This window comes from Myotis myotis, unplaced genomic scaffold (assembly GCF_014108235.1).
Source record: "Myotis myotis isolate mMyoMyo1 unplaced genomic scaffold, mMyoMyo1.p scaffold_m19_p_7, whole genome shotgun sequence".
Taxonomy (NCBI): Eukaryota; Metazoa; Chordata; class Mammalia; order Chiroptera; family Vespertilionidae; genus Myotis; species Myotis myotis.
The window spans coordinates 23,349,169-23,366,096 of NW_023416379.1; the positions used below are offsets into that span (position 1 = coordinate 23,349,169).

General features: G+C 49.2%; 1 protein-coding gene across 2 annotated transcripts; it reads left to right on the forward strand.

Annotated features, from left to right (window-relative positions):
* Positions 1-10,851: 10,851 nt before the first annotated feature.
* On the forward strand, positions 10,852-16,482 carry LOC118660160 (lysine-specific demethylase 6B). 2 transcript variants are annotated; one of them, XM_036317280.1, is made up of 2 exons: positions 10,852-15,173; positions 15,239-15,452. In XM_036317280.1, exons 1-2 carry the CDS (start codon positions 11,256-11,258, stop codon positions 15,299-15,301), a joined length of 3,981 nt encoding a protein of 1,326 aa, XP_036173173.1. In that variant the 5' UTR covers positions 10,852-11,255; the 3' UTR covers positions 15,302-15,452. The 2 variants fall into 2 exon arrangements, with proteins under 2 accessions (XP_036173173.1, XP_036173172.1); XM_036317279.1 differs by having other exon boundaries at positions 10,853-16,482.
* The last annotated feature ends 446 nt before the right edge of the window (positions 16,483-16,928 follow it).

Consider the following 16,928-nt stretch of genomic DNA (forward strand, 5'->3'; position numbering starts at 1 on the left):
CCAGAGACAATATTCCAGCCATAGCCACAGCCACAGGAAGAAAATTATGATAAATTGACATAACTTTGATCCAGGTATTGAGTGTCTGAACTCCCCTCCTATACAAACAAGAGTCTGGGTTGCCAGACACAGGCTAGGTAAGTCCAGGAGTGATTTGGTGCTGGCCCACAAATAATGGCGCTAAGGATGACCAAGGCCAACCTCAACACCAAGCAGAAAATGCACATGAAACAGTAACTGAAATGGGCAAAGTAGAACCATGATCCTTAAATATCCAAGGCAAGTGGAAATCAGAGATCCCAGAGGACAAAGCTGGGAGAGAGCCCTTATACATAGGTAAGCAAGCAGGCCGCTATGGTCACAGTAGGCCAGATACCTAGGAGAATCATGATCTTCTAATCCTAGCTGACACCTTGGGTGTTAGTGAGTAGTAAAACTATAGTTTCCAGGTGAGTCTTTTATTCGATGTTGGATAGAGTCCTGGACTGTGAACTGAGTTGAGATGTTTCCCTACTTACCAGGGACTGAGTATGTCTCACTGAATAATTTCTGAACCCAATCTTCATAGTCTCTGACAAAAAGTCAGCCTCATGGGGAAGCTTCATAGAAGATGCAGCCAAGAGTGTCTGAAGGGCACCTGTCGTGAGCTGCTCAGAGAAATGTTTTTTATTATTGAGCTGTCAGGTTTTTACATCTGCATACAAGGTTCAGATTCTGTTGATGAAAGATTGCACATATGTTTAGTGTAAAAGGCTTTGCAAAAAGAGTCAGAAACCTAACTCTGGCTATGCACCTGATTAGGTCCTCCAATTTCTAATCTGTGGTTCCTTCCAGAACTAATATCCTATAATTATTCATAAAGCAAACCATGTACTATCATGCATGCTGGCAAAAGACAGGAGTTGTACAATCAATTATTAATGAAGTCTTTGGCTTGCAGATGCTATGTACAAGGATTGGTCTGGTGCCCACAATGTAATCTTCTGTACCCAAATCAAGGCTATTGTGATCAATAAGCTTTGTTAAATATTACTAAGGGAGTGGGAAAATGTGCAGGGTTAATAACCTAGTATCCATACTATTGTTTTTCCCTTAATCCAAAATATTTTTCTTCCTCTTCTAGATCATGTTTGCTTGCACTAAATATATTCTAACTCCGTGGTCGGCAAACCGCTGCTCACGAGCCACATGCGGCTCTTTGGCCTCTTCAGTGTGGCCACGAAATTTCAATCGCACTGTACGTGTGTGCCTGCACATGGTATTTTGTGGAAGAGCCACACTCAAGGGGCCGCAGTTTGCCGACCACTGTTCTAACTCATTTACCTATAAAATTAGGCACTAAGTAAAGGAGACTTGACTTAGGATGGTGAATACACAATACAGTGTATAGATGATGTGTTATGGAATTGTGCAGCTGAAACATGTAATTTTGTTAGCCAGTATCACCCCCAATAAATTTAATAAAAAGGAAATTAATTAATTAATTTAAAAAATTAGGCACATTAGAGTCATTGCACACTGATTTCCTGAATTGGCCCCAATTTTGTTACTAGAATATAATTGGGAGTTTAGCTAGCATGGGTGATTAAAAAACTTGATCTTTTAGATGATACTTAGAAATGTTAACTAAACTGTTTATTGGCAGATTTTGAAAGCAATTAATTGAATAAAAGTTTCACACATCTCAAATTTTTTGTCAAAAAATTCACTGTCCACTTCTGTGGTACAAAACATTCTCTAGTTAGGCTTTCTACACTCATTCAAAAACAGCTGAGGATTAACTGGGACCAACCTTCCCAATAGAATTTCATTCATCATGACTCCACAATATTTATATGTGGTTATTTGAATTCATTTTATATGAGATAATAATCACAGCTAACAACTCTAGAGGGTTTACTTAGTCAGGCCCTGGTCTCGTGTCTTTGCATGTATTACCTTGTTTAATCCTATAACAACCCTATGAGATATGCTTTACTACATTCTACATGTGGAACTTGTGAAGTTAAGTAAGTCATTTCAGAAATAGTAAACTTAGCCAGCCTACCTCCAGAATCCCAGAACTTGGCCAAGTACCTACATAATGTGCATTTCCACTTTGTTTTTGTAGAGAACCTATTATGGGTGAATCTTCACATAATTAGAAAATTCATATTCACTACCAGAACTGGTAAAAGCTGATCTCCTTGTTGAGAAGCTCCACAGAAACCATCCAGTCCAATCCCTCCCACACATCCCCAAGGGGAGCAGCCACCTTCTCTCTGCTCATCCCCAGCAACAGGGACTCGCTAAATCGTATAGCACTCTATACTCTCTTCACAGAGCTGAAATCAAATTCCTTTCCTTAAGATGAAACATACTTTTCTATAACTCTCCCTCCTGGCCAGAGTTCCACTCTCTGAAGCCACAGTGAAGACAGGTAACCCGTCTTTCTCCTAGCACCCTTCAAACATTTGAAAGAGCAATTTATGCACCATCCGGAATCATATACTTCCTGGCTCCTCACTCATCACTCAAGCACAACTATTTTTAAGATCCAATTATCCTGGTCATTCTTCACTGGGCTTTCTAAGTTTGGCAAATTTCATTTGAAATGCAAAGCCTGGAAACAAAGACAGTTGTCAGAAGGCTTGATGATGCACAAGGGTTGCTCCCAGTACTGTAAACCACTTCCCTGGGTGCACCCCAAGACTCACCCCCACAGGACTGATAGCCCCCCACACTGTCTCCTCACATCCAACTTATAACCCAGAAGGAACTTTTTTTTCATATTAAATTCTCATCGGATCACACCTCCCCACTCTGTATATTTTTAAAGTTATCCTTCTAAGCCCAAGTAGAGGATTTAATATTTATCAGTGACGAATGGTTCCCCCTCAAGCCTGCAGAGACAGAAAGATCGAAACAGAGGTATTTTACTGTGTTCTTTCTACTCTTCAAATCTTTTCTACTGACAGTAAAGAAGGTCAAATGGCCTGTTAATTAGCTCAGAGATAGAATGAGTTATTTTAGACGGGAAAGCAAACAAGGTAGTTAGTATTAGCACAGAGCTAAGCTGGACCCAAAATATAAAAAAGCCAACCAAACAGCTTTCAGAGCCTGGGGCTCTTTTCCTATACTGTTTCCCTTGTGGAAAAATGATCAATTAGATGCTATAATTCTTAGACACTTGGGGAAATAAGAGTCAGCCCAAAAGCCACAGGGGCCAACCTGAAGTTTGTGGTATGTGGGTCACTGTTCTGTCACACGTGACACAGTTCCCATGAACAACAGATTGAACTTGTGAATTACACTAGCTGACTCTGCCAATCTTTGCTAATTTCAAGGGAAACAAAAGGCAGAAAACTAAGCTTATGGAGAATAAAATAGTCCTTCATGACATCTACAGCACCGATGAATTTACAACACAAAAGGGAAAGAAATGATTATTCATACTTTTATACAATTGTTCTTTATGTTGCCTAAACTTTGCTAAAATAACTCATAGCTACATAATCAAGATCCCACACATGAACTGTAAAAATTTTTATTTGTGCATTCCAAAGGGATTTAAAATATTTGGAATAGTGTATTCGGAGATATTTCTCTTTTTCCTTCCAAATCTTTCCATATTCCTTACATCAAAAAACAGATTCTAGTTTAAAAATCAACAAAGAAAAAAAATGGAACATAGATTTTAAATAATAAGAAATAAACAGCCTAACATTTGGAACAATCCCTCCCCTCCTTTTTTTTTCTGCAGGATGGAACTTACTTTTTGCAAAACAGAGCTAACATTAAATTATGGTGTTAGTGGTTTTTGTTAAATGTTTTGAAATTCAGTGAGGCAATATGAAATATGAAAGGGGCATTATAAAAGAGATCTTACTATTGTTTGACTATTCAAGGTATCTAAATCATTTAGATATGTAGGTAGACCTTACATGCCTATAATACCTACTATTCCCAAGCAAGAGGGAAACTGAGTCAAATACAATAGCATTTTCCAAGGACAGTTAAGAGGTTTGTGGAGAAACTCTAATGTGATTCTATTGTTTTCTGACACCTCACTGTCTTTCTTCAAGGACATTTTGAATAAGGAGTTCGTAAAGCCTAACATTCCCTTGTTGTAATGATGAAAGAAATGAGATCAGTGCCACTATGAGCTGATAACCAGGAAGGAGCTGTGGGGCAACAGAGAGGCAGCTTTTTCCATGTGCCGCACAGTGATATCGACTAAGACATCAATCTCCTTGGCAAAGATGGACAACCTCTTTTTTCTGTTTCCCTGGGGCACCAAGGCTTCCATATCTATGACATTCCATTGCCCACAAGAATGAAAGAAAAATGAGATTAGTACTTAACACACATGATTCATTGTAATCAATTTTAATACATTGCCCATAAAGATGGGGGGGGGGGGAAATGTCTTGCTATTATTTGGATAACTTAATAATCATTACATGATGGAGGCGGGGAAGTATACTGAAAATTCACAGTGTTCAACAAAGGGATATAAGCAGAGGACTTTTCCCAAGAATGGCTTGTTCACAGGCAGTTTAAAAAAAAAAGCACACATACACACACACACACACACACACACACACACACACCAGGAAAATAGCAATGTGTCTATGTTTGTGATATCATTGTAATTAGCACGTTATTAATAATAGGAAAGGAACAAAGGAAAGGCTAGACATTATAGGCATGTCATTTGGGCAGCTTCACCAGGGAGCTGCAGTTTTGCATTCTGCAGGGAACCACCAGTCTATTCCCTGCAAAACTTTAGGGAAAGGGGACTGGACAAAGGGAAAATAGATGCATGCCCAGTAAAGTTGGAGTGACATAGGGAAGGTACCTTCCTGTCAATCACACCTGGAGACAGAAATGGTTGGCCAGAATGGGCGTGGCCACTGCCAGTGCATGAAAATGTGGGTACACATAGAATCCTAAACGAAGGAGTGCTCTCTCTTGTTGCTCTTGTTCCTCTTGCTCTTGTGCTCTTGGCTTCCTTGCCTTCACCTATGTTTCCTCCACAGCTATGCGGCCCTGTGGATCTCACATGCAATGGACTAACAGACTGCAGAGGGAAGAACAAGCTAAGCCAGCCTGATGCTGGACTGGACTCTGCTCCAACACGGAAAGGAATCACTGGCTCTGATTTTAGCTCTGTTGAAGGCCCAGCTATACTTCTCCTATGACTGGACTAAAGGAAATGGGACTTTGGAAACTCAGGGAGTTAGTTCCACCCAATAAAAATCATTCTCACACACAAGTCTCAGAAAATTCCTTTTCTCAGGATATTGCAAGAATTCCACCTCCAGCAGCAACCAGGGGAGACAAGGCCCTGTCCCATCCATTGACATTTGTACTTTCTCTTTAAGGTTACCCAACTTTCTATCTTCTCTTGTTCTATCCATTCTCTCTTCCACATCTGTACTCACTAAGTCCAGAGGGGATATAATTTTCATTTTAGAAACATTTTTGAGTATCTGAACACTATCCCAAAAATGCAAATCAAAAGTAGATTAGAAATTCAGTTAGACAAGATCTTACTTTTTTAAATGAATTTGTGAACCCCAAATTGGTAAGCATATGTGTTCTAGTCATTGCCTCTTATTTAACAGACATATCTCCTGGAGATTAATGACCTATGAGAAGTCTGGCCTGCTGTCCAAATGATTTAGGAACCCAGGAAGAAATGACGTTGGGGTAGGTTTTGGCAATAATTTTTTAGTACAAAACACAAAAACACACAATGGGAGTTGGGAAATATTTGGAAAACTCAAAACAACAGCTTGAGTTAATTCTCAACTGATTTGTGGCTGGCCTTCCCTTTTCACCTCATTGAGACTGGTAGCAAAAGAGCACCACAGGCCCTGTGGCCTGCTCTGGTCCCAGATGCTTTATTCTAATTCCATCGTTAAAAGAAACAGGACCATTGCGGGTGAGATGTGCCTTTCTGAGGAAAAAGAAATATGTGGCAATTAAGACAGTCATCCACAATTAAAAACGATCAGGCACAACATACTAGATTTATGAATGTGAGCCCCATGATGTGATCTACATTTTCCAAGATTAAAACAAACAACAAAACAACAAAGCAAAGAGGAGTGGTATAACACAGACCTGCAGCCAAGCACTTACATTGAAGAAAACATATTGCATGAGTTACTGATATTTAGACCAGCAATTTCAGGGATAAGAAAGCTCCAGAGCTCTTTCTGACATTCTTGTTGTCAGCCCAGTGTTAGAGCAAATAACGGTGGAGGTGCCATAGGTGACGCAGTAAAGAGGTGCACAGGCCTTGCTTGTTCCGAGTGGAGGTCTCATGGGCCCTAAGACTCTAGGTCAAAGAACCACTAACTTAGAGAGATTGACTAAGTTAGAGAGATTGATTAAAAAAAAAAAAAACTATTGAAACTTATCCCTGACATAAAAGTATTAAAATATTTAAAAGGCAACATATGTGCCAGACTGGCATTGCTCAGTGGTTGGGCACCGACCTATGAACCGGAAGGTCACCGTTTGATTCCTGGTCAGGGCACATGTCCTGGTTGTGGGCTCAGTTTCCAGGAGGGGACGTGCAGGAGGCAATCAATCAATGATTATCTCTCATCATTGATGTTTCTATCTCTCTCTCCCTTCCTCTCTGAAATCAATAAAAATTTATTTAAAAAAATAAATAAAAGGCAACATATGCAAAAATAATATAAGTGTTTAAGGGACTGAGTATTTAAAAAAAAAGCCAAAATATTCTTTAGCCACTGTATTGTCTAGATTATTATTTCTCCTAAAGAGACAGAACCATATACCCCAAGCTCAGTGAGTGGCACCAATCCCACTTCTCTTCCTCCACATCTCTCTTCAAGGCTAGCCCCACATTTATCCAGTTATCTACTCTGGAGCATCTTTCAATCCAGTCCTTCTTCTCCACTCACTCAGCAGCTATCCTAACTCAGGCCCTTACCAATTCTCCACCCAGATCCTCAGGTGATCATTCTAAAAGCCATCAATATTGATCACATCTGTCAGTGCCCTTGGCGGTCCCGGTTCTGTCTCTTGCTTCAACAGTGTTTGGACGAAACAGACCCAGGAATGCCCCTTCTTCCAGCCTCCGGCCACTCTCCTACATCTTATCCAGTCACCACCTTCAGAACCAGCCAACACACTGTTTTTTTCTACCTTAACTCCTTATTGCCAAACAACCATGAGCTCCCAAATTCATCAGAATTATTCCACCGAGGTGGAGGCTGTGGTCAACCGCCTGCCAACCTGCACCTGCCAGCCTCCCACACCTACCTCCCTCTGGGCTTCTATTTCCACCGACGATGTGGCTCTCGGGGCCGTGGGCCACTTCTTCCGGGAGTTGGCAAAACCAGTACAGTGGCTGCATTCCCTTCCAGGACGTGCTGAAGCCTCCCCAAGATGAGTAGGAAGAACTCAGGATGCCATGGGAGCTGCCCTGGCCTTGGAGAGGAACCTGAACCAGGCCCTTTTGGAGCTGCAGGCCCTGGGTTCCACCTGTGCAGACCCTCATCTCTGTGACTTCCAGGAAAACCTCTTCCGGGATGAGGAGGTGAAACTCATCAAGAAGATGGGCGGCCACCTGACTAACATCACAGGCTGGCCAGCCCTATGCTGAGCTGGGAGAGTATCTCTTTGAAAGGCTCACCCTCAAGCATGACTTGGAGCCTTTGGAGCCCAGAGGCCTTTGAGAGGCCCCTCTGCATTCCCCATTTTACCTGAGCCTCTTCCTGAAACTACTAGCCATTCTTTTAACCACCCTGAAGCCCTCTGCCATCCATTGGACCAAATGAAACAATAAAGCTTTTTGCAGCAAAAATAAAAAAAAAAATTATATATATATTGGCCACTTCTCTCACCTGCTCCAACTCCTCCACCAGCACTGTAGTGTTTACAGAATCAAGTCCCCAACTTCAAGGAGTACCCAAAATCTGCCTGGACCTGGACCTGGACTTGGACCTGGCTGCCTTCCCAGTTCCCCCTTCACTCCAGGAAAGCACCCCCACAACAGCACTCCATAAACCTATATGTCTCTATGCCTTTGTATTTATGTTCTTGCTGCTTCATATGCCCTTCATTCTAAACATTTCCACAACTCAGAAGTCATTCTCTCTCCTACCTTTTCTGACTGGCCTCTACAATTCCTTTAATACTCAGCTCCTATGTCTTCTTATAATTCCCTCCCTGATGTCCTTAACTGGAAATAGAAACTCCCTCCTTTATGCTATCTAATACAGTATTAAGAATTTCTTCTATAGCATATACTTCATTGTATTATAATAATCTAGTGCCTAATTTTCTTCACTTCCCTACATTGTAAGCTCCTCAAGGATAGGAATTAATGTTATTCATCTTTGCATCCACAGAATTTAGCTAAGACTTAGTAGCAAGCAGTGCATGTTTATAGGATGAATGAATGAGGGAATAAATGAATACACCTGCTGGGAAAATCCAGGAAGGGAATTTACCAGGTAGAAGGTAAAGTCTTATAACAACTCACTTTTGGGAAGCAGATGAGTAAATTCAGCCCTGACCTGTTCTCACACTTCTAGATGTGTTCATTCGTTTACTCATTCATTTATTTAACAAACATTTGTTGAGTGCCTGTAATGTTTCAAGGACTTACCGTCACAGGAGTTCTACAAATAATAAAATAATAAATATACTTCCTGATCTCAAGGACTATATAGTCCAGAGAGGACCTCAGGTGTGTAAACATAAGGGCCGTGAAAGGCTATAGGAGCTGCAATGGAAGAGAAGGGGGCAGGATGGAAGTTGAAGACAGGAGCCCGGAGCAGTATATCTCACCAGGCAGGCCTTCTTGCGGAGGTGCTGTCTGAGGAGTGTTCTGAAAGGGGAGCATGAGGACCAGGCGGAGGAAGGCACAGCCGACCAAGGGTGATGCTTTGTGCAATACCATATAGATGAGGGAGTGTGCTACAATTAAGTGAAATGGAGATAATTTAAGGTAAAATTGTTACAAACCCAGACTCTAGAAAGCAACCCTGTATTGAAATTTCAATTCTCTACGTGTGTGGTCCTTTGAAGACTAGACCTACTATAAAATGGAGTTAATAACAGCACCTACCTGACATAAGTGTTGTGAAAATTAAGTAAAATTAAGTGAAAAGTAAGTGAACTAATGCTTGGGAGGTCCTTGGCACGGTCTCTGGGGCATGATGGTGATGATAATGATGCTGGAGTTACCCCACAGAGGCCAGAGGAACCTGAACAGGTAGGCATGGCCCACCTGGAGGAGGGCCTTCCACATCAGGCCGTGGAGTTTGGACTTTGATCTGTAGTAGCTGATAGAAAACCATGAAAGGATTTTAAGTAATAAAGTGCTAAATAATCAGATTTGCATGTTAAGACCTCTCAGGTAGCTATGTGAAGGATCAAATTAAAGGCAGCACAAAATGATCACTGAGGGCTGGACTAAGACAACAGTTGGGGGAAAGGTGAGAAGAGGACATGTTAAAGAAGTAGAACTGCCCTGCCCTAGATGGTTTGGCTCAGTGGCTAGAGTGTCGCCCTGCCAACTGAAGGGTCCCGGTTTCAATTCCGGTCAAGGGCACATGCCCAAGTTTCAGACTTGATCCCCATTAGGGAGTCTGCAGGAGGCAGCCGATCGATGATTCTCTCTCATCATTGAAGTTCCTATGTCTCTCTCGCTCTCCCTTCCTCTCTGAAATTAATACAAATATATTTTTTTTAAAAAGAAGCAGAGCCAACAGGACTTGATCACCTTTTCCCCCACCACACAAATACCTGCATTCAGGCACCCATGACATGACCTCATGCTAACTGCTGTCTTCCAGAGTTTTGGGCCCAGGCAGGAGCCCTTACTCTGAGCTTTTGCCTTCTTCTGTCACAATTTACCTCTCCACTTCTCAGGAAAGTGACAACTATAACAGTCAAAGATGTGATCATGTTATTTAATCCTCATGACAAACCTAGGAGTAGCCCATTAATATTGGGCCTCATTATAAATAAGGAAATAAGCCTAATAACTTAATTTGAAAAGATAATACAATTGTTTTTAAAGGCCCAGGTCAGGAATCTCTGACCTAAAATTCTGTGTCCTTTCCACTATCCTCATTGCCAAGTGTCAAACAAACTAAGGTGGTGATATCTGAGAATGGCTGAGCATGCTCTGTCTCTTTAAGGGAAAGGGGAGGGAAATGTTCATTTTAACAAGGCACTGCTGGAGACCCAGTACCCTGACGCAAAGGAGTGCACCTCCAATGGTGGCATCTGTGGGCACTCTGGCAGATCATATTTGTGCAAGACACAAACTTTAGTTTCCTTTAAGTCTCATTGTGTAAGGAACCATCTTGCATGCATCTTGCCAGGCCTGGTGGAAACAGAGCAGAAGTACTTGAATGATGCATTTGTCTACCTCCCAGACGGAGCCCAATTGTTCTCCAGGTTAGAGTCCAGTTAGAATAAGCTAGCTAATATGAACACTAAGTGTTTCCCAATCATGAAATGCTTCTATTGCCTTTTATACCTCTTAACTACTTGTTCTATTTGCCATAGGATATAGCTTCCTACATTTCAGAAGCAGGAAGAGGCCTCCGTGAGATCTAGCCCAACACTCCAAAACCATCAGTTCTATTTGACTTTATTCTTGGATGGTCTGGCTTCGTAAAAACGTGTGTTTTTTTTTCACAGTAAGACCTACTCAAAGAGGAGGGACGGGGAGGAGGAGGGAGGGAGGCAGAGGCTGCTAGCGCTGGGGCAGGCCCAGGAGGCAGAGGAGGGACCATCTCCCCCGCCCCCCAGCCCCCACTCCCCCCCTGCTGCTCCCCCCTCCCCACCCGGACTCCGGGGGCACCGCCGGGGGACAGACACCCAGCAGGTTCCCCCAGGCACCATGCAATCCCCATAGTACCACCCACCTCACCCACTGTGGTCTGCTGCACCCCACTTTTGGGGCACTGATTCCAATGAGACAGGGCACACCAAACTCCATCTGGCTGTTACCGAGGCGGAGACGTGGGTTATGATTGGCTTTCTGAGCAGAGAGGAAGTCCTGTGATTGGCCAGGTTCCTGGAGCTCGCCAAGGCTGTCAGAGGACGCTCCCACGGAGGCCGGAATTGGCTGTGAAAGGCCCTGGGCGGCCCTCAGGGGCAGTGGGCTCTCCTGTCAGAGCGGTTGGAGTTGGGACCATCCCCCCAGAGAGCTGGGGCAGGGGGCCGTGCCCGATCTCCAGGGCTCCTGGGGCCACTGCTGACCTGGCTGGATGCATCGGGCAGTGGACCCTCCAGGGGCCCGCGCTGCACGGGAAGCCTTTGCCCTTGGGGGCTTGAGCTGTGCTGGGGCGTGGAGCTCCTGCCCGCCCCATCCCCCTCCTCGTAGCGCATGGCTGCCTGGAGGCAGGTGCTCTGCCAGCATCGGGCAGTCCCCACTCTCTGCTCCCCTACCCCCTTCACATGGCAGTAGCTCTGGGCACCCCAACAAACCATATTATGTTCCAGGGACACCCACTCCAAGACCCCTCCATGGAAAGCTGGAATCCTTGCATGGCTGTGTGCAGGCATTGCTCCGGGAACCAGCTCAGCCAGGGCTGTGGGAGCAGCTCGGGCAGCTGTACGAGTCAGAGCATGACAGTGAGGAGGCCATACGCTGCTACCACAGCGCCCTTCGATATGGAGGAAGCTTGGCTGAGCTGGGGCCCCACATTGGCCGACTACAGCAGGCCCAGCTCTGGAACTTTCATGCTGGCTCCTGCCAGCACCGAGCCAAGGTCCTGCCCCCCCTGGAGCAAGTATGGAACTTGCTGCACATTGAGCACAAGCGGAACTATGGGGCCAAGCGGGGGGGTCCCCCAGTGAAGCGAGCCGCTGAACCCCCAGTGGTGCAGCCGGTGCCTCCTGCAGTACTCTCAGGCCCTTCAGGGGAGGAGGGCCTCAGCCCTGGAGGCAAGCGCAGGAGAGGCTGCAACTCTGAGCAGACTGGCCTTCCCCCAGGGCTGCCGCTGCCACCACCACCATTACCACCACCACCACCACCACCACCACCACCACCACCCCTGCCTAGCCTAGCCACCAGCTCTCCATTTCAGCTGGCCAAGCCAGGGCTGTGGAGTACCTTGCATGGAGATGCCTGGGGCCCCGAGCGCAAGGGTTCAGCACCCCCAGAGCGCCAAGACCAGCGGCACTCGCTGTCTCACCCATATCCATACTCAGCTCCAACCTATACTGCGCAACCCCCTGGCCACCGGCTGGTCCTGGGTACACCCCCAGGCCCAGGTCCCCGCCCCCCAGGAGCAGAGAGCCATGGCTGCCCGCCTGCCACCCGTCCCCCCGGAAGTGACCTTAGAGAGAGCAGAGTTCAGAGGTCGCGGATGGACTCCAGCGTTTCACCAGCAGCAACCGCCACCTGCGTGCCTTACGCCCCTTCCCGGCCCCCCGGCCTCCCCGGCACCACCACCAGCAGCAGTAGCAGCAGCAGCAGCAACAACGGTCTCCGGGGCATGGAGCCAAGCCCAGGCATTCCCGGCGCTGACCATTACCAAACTCCCACGCTGGAGGTCGCTTCTCACCAAGGCCGCCTGGGGCCTTCGACACATAGTGGTCGGAAACCTTTCCTGGCAGCTCCTGCTGCCACTCCCCACCTATCCCTACCACCTGGCCCTCCCTCACCTCCTCCACCCCCCTGTCCCCGCCTCTCACGCCCTCCACAACCCCCCGCCTGGCTGAAGGGCCCAGCCTGCCGGTCAGCCCGTGAGGCTGGAGAGATCTTAGAGGATCTCTTCTTTGGGGCAGAGGGACGCCCTCGCCCTCATCCACAACCCTTCCCGCACCGTGAGGGCTTCTTGGGGCCCCTGGCCCCCCGTTTTTCTGTGGGCACTCAGGATTCGCACATCCCTCCTACTCCCCCAACCACCAGCAGCAGCAGCAACAATGGCAGCCACAGCAGCAGCCCTACTGGGCCTGTATCCTTCCCCCCACCTCCCTATTTGGCCAGAAGTATGGACCCCCTTTCCCGGCCCCCCAGCCCAACACTGAGCCCCCAGGATCCACCTCTTGCACCCCTAACTCTTGCCCTGCCTCCAGCCCCTCCCTCCTCTTGCCACCAAAATACCTCAGGAAGCTTCAGGCGCCCGGAGAGCCCTCGGCCCAGGATCTCCTTCCCAAAGACCCCCGAGGTGGGGCCAGGGCCATCCCCAGGCCCCCTGAATAAAGCACCCCAGCCTGTGCCGCCAACGGTTGGGGAACTGCCTGCCCGAGGTGCACGACTCTTTGATTTTCCCTCTACCCCGCCGGAGGACCAGTTTGAGGAGCCCGCTGAATTCAAGATCCTGCCTGATGGGCTGGCCAACATCATGAAAATGCTGGATGAGTCCATTCGAAAGGAGGAGGAGCAGCAACAACAGGAGGCAGGCGGAGCCCCTCCACCCCCCTTAAAGGAGCCCTTTGTATCACTGCAGCCTCCATTCTCCGCTGACACAGCCCCAACCACCACTGCTGTTGCCACTGCCGCCACCGCTGCCACCACCACCACCACCACAGCCACAGCCACCCAGGAACAGGAGAAGAAGCCACCACCAGCTCTACCACCACCACCACCATTAGCCAAGTTCCCTCTTCCCCCCCAGCCACAGCCGCCGCCACCCCCACTACCCCCAGCAGCCAGCCCAGCCAGCCTGCTCAAATCCTTGGCCTCTGTGCTGGAGGGACAAAAGTACTGTTACCGGGGGACAGGAGCAGCGGTTTCTGCCCGTCCTGGGCCCTTGCCCAGCACTCAGTATTCTCCAAGTCCCCCATCAGGTGCTACTGTCCCACCACCCACCTCAGCAGCCCCTAGTGCCCAGGGTTCCCCAAAGTCCTCTGCTTCCTCATCATCTCAGTTCTCTACCTCAGGTGGGCCCTGGGTCCGGGAGCACAGGGCAGGCGAAGAGCCAGCCCTGGGCCCCATGACCCCTGTCCCGCCGCCCCCACCCCTGCCTCTGCCCCCTGCTCGCTCTGAGTCTGAGGTGCTAGAAGAGATCAGTCGGGCTTGTGAGACCCTTGTGGAGCGAGTGGGCTGGAGTGCCACAGACCCAGCAGGCCCAGTGGACACGGCAGACCCTGTGGACACGGCAGACCCAGTGGACAGTGGAACTGAGCGACTAATGCCTCCTGCCCAGGCGAAGGAGGAGAGTGGTGGGGCGGTGGCAGTAACAGGACCAGGGAGCAGTAAGCGGCGGCAGAAGGAGCACCAAAAGGAACATCAGAAGGAGCACCGGCGGCATAGGCGGGCCTGTAAGGACATGGTGGGTCGGCGGCCCCGCGAGGGCAGGGTCAAGGCCAAGGCCAAGGCCCCCAAAGAAAAGAGTCGCCGAGTGCTGGGGAACCTGGACCTGCAGAGTGAGGAGATCCAGGGTCGTGAGAAGGCCCGGCCTGATACTGGTGGGGCCTCAAAGGCTAAGCCACCCACAGCTCCGGCCCTTCCACCAGCTCCTGCACCCTCTGCTCAGCCCACACCTGCATCATCAGCCCCTGTCCCTGGGAAGAAGTCTCGTGAGGAAGCTCCAGGGCCACCGGGTGTCAGCCGGGCTGATATGCTGAAGCTGCGATCACTTAGTGAAGGGCCTCCCAAGGAGCTGAAGATCCGGCTGATCAAGGTAGAGAGTGGTGACAAGGAGACCTTCATCGCCTCGGAGGTGGAAGAGCGGAGGCTGCGCATGGCGGACCTCACCATCAGCCACTGTGCTGCCGACGTCGTGCGTGCCAGCAAGAATGCCAAGGTGAAAGGGAAGTTTAGAGAGTCCTACCTTTCCCCTGCCCAGTCTGTGAAGCCGAAGATCAACACAGAGGAGAAGCTGCCCCGGGAAAAACTCAACCCACCCACACCCAGCATCTATCTGGAGAGCAAACGGGACGCCTTCTCACCAGTGTTGCTGCAGTTCTGTACAGACCCTCGAAATCCCATCACCGTGATCCGGGGCCTGGCAGGTTCCCTGCGGCTCAACTTGGGCCTCTTCTCCACCAAGACCCTGGTGGAGGCGAGTGGTGAGCACACCGTGGAGGTGCGCACCCAGGTGCAGCAGCCCTCAGATGAGAACTGGGATCTGACGGGCACTCGACAGATCTGGCCCTGTGAGAGTTCCCGTTCCCATACCACCATTGCCAAGTATGCGCAGTACCAGGCCTCATCATTTCAGGAGTCCTTACAGGAGGAGAAGGAGAGTGAGGATGAGGAGTCCGAGGAACCAGACAGCACCACAGGAACGCCTCCTAGCAGCACACCAGATCCGAAGAACCATCACATTATCAAGTTTGGCACCAACATCGACCTGTCTGATGCCAAGCGGTGGAAGCCACAACTGCAGGAGCTGCTGAAGCTGCCCGCCTTCATGCGGGTAACGTCTACCGGCAACATGCTGAGCCACGTGGGCCACACGATTCTGGGCATGAACACGGTACAGCTGTACATGAAGGTCCCCGGCAGCCGAACGCCAGGCCACCAAGAGAACAACAACTTCTGCTCTGTCAACATCAACATAGGCCCAGGCGACTGTGAGTGGTTCGCGGTGCATGAACACTACTGGGAGACCATCAGCGCTTTCTGCGACCGGCACGGTGTGGACTACCTGACAGGTTCCTGGTGGCCAATCCTGGACGATCTCTATGCTTCCAATATCCCCGTGTACCGCTTCGTGCAGCGCCCTGGAGACCTCGTGTGGATTAACGCGGGGACCGTGCACTGGGTGCAGGCCACTGGCTGGTGCAACAACATCGCCTGGAACGTTGGGCCCCTCACCGCCTATCAATACCAGCTGGCCCTGGAACGATATGAGTGGAACGAGGTGAAGAACGTCAAATCCATTGTGCCCATGATTCACGTGTCCTGGAACGTGGCTCGCACCGTCAAAATCAGCGACCCCGATTTGTTCAAGATGATCAAGTTCTGCCTCCTGCAGTCCATGAAGCACTGCCAGGTGCAGCGGGAGAGCCTCGTGCGGGCAGGGAAGAAAATCGCCTACCAGGGCCGGGTTAAGGACGAGCCTGCTTACTACTGCAACGAATGCGACGTGGAGGTGTTCAACATCCTGTTCGTGACGAGCGAGAACGGCAGCCGCAACACTTACCTGGTGCACTGCGAGGCCTGTGCCCGCCGCCGCAGCGCGGGCCTGCAGGGCGTGGTGGTGCTGGAGCAGTACCGCACCGAGGAGCTGGCGCAGGCCTACGACGCCTTCACGCTGGCCCCCGCCAGCACGTCTCGATGAGGCCGGATGCCCCGCCCTCCTGCCGGCCTGCAGGGCGCCGCGGGGTCACCAGCACAGGCCTGGGCTGGACCTAGGTCCCGCCTCTGGCCGGGAAGGGGGACGGGCACAGCCCTTCCACCCCATTGGCAGCTCCCCTTCACTTAATTTATTAAGAAAAAAATTTTTTTAAACAAATATGAGGAAAAAAGGAAAAAAAAAAATAAAGGGAGACGGGGGAGGGGGCTGGCAGCCCCTCGCCCACCAGCGCCTCCTCTCACCGACTTTGGCCTTTTTAGCAACAGACACAAGGACCAGGCTCCGGCGGCGGCGGGGGTCAATACGGGTTCCCTCACGCCTGCCCGCCGCCTGCCCGGCGCAGATGCACGCGGCTCGTGTATGTACATAAATGTGACGGCAGCCGAGGATTTTAATGAGATTCTTTCTATGGGCTTTACCCCTCCCTCAGAACCTCCTTTTTTATTCCCAATGCTAGCTGTGATCCCTGTACATGTCTCTTGTTTATTCACTTGGTTATGATTTGTATTTTGTTTTTTTGTTTGTTTTTAATTTATAACAGTCCCACTCACCTATTTATTCATTTTTGGGAAAACCCGACCCCCCGCACCCCCCAAACTATCCCACCCACCCCTCCAGGGCCGCCCGCCGCAGGGCTCTCCCTGCGCCCCAGTGTGTGTCCGGGCCCGGCCTGGCCCGCCCGTCTCC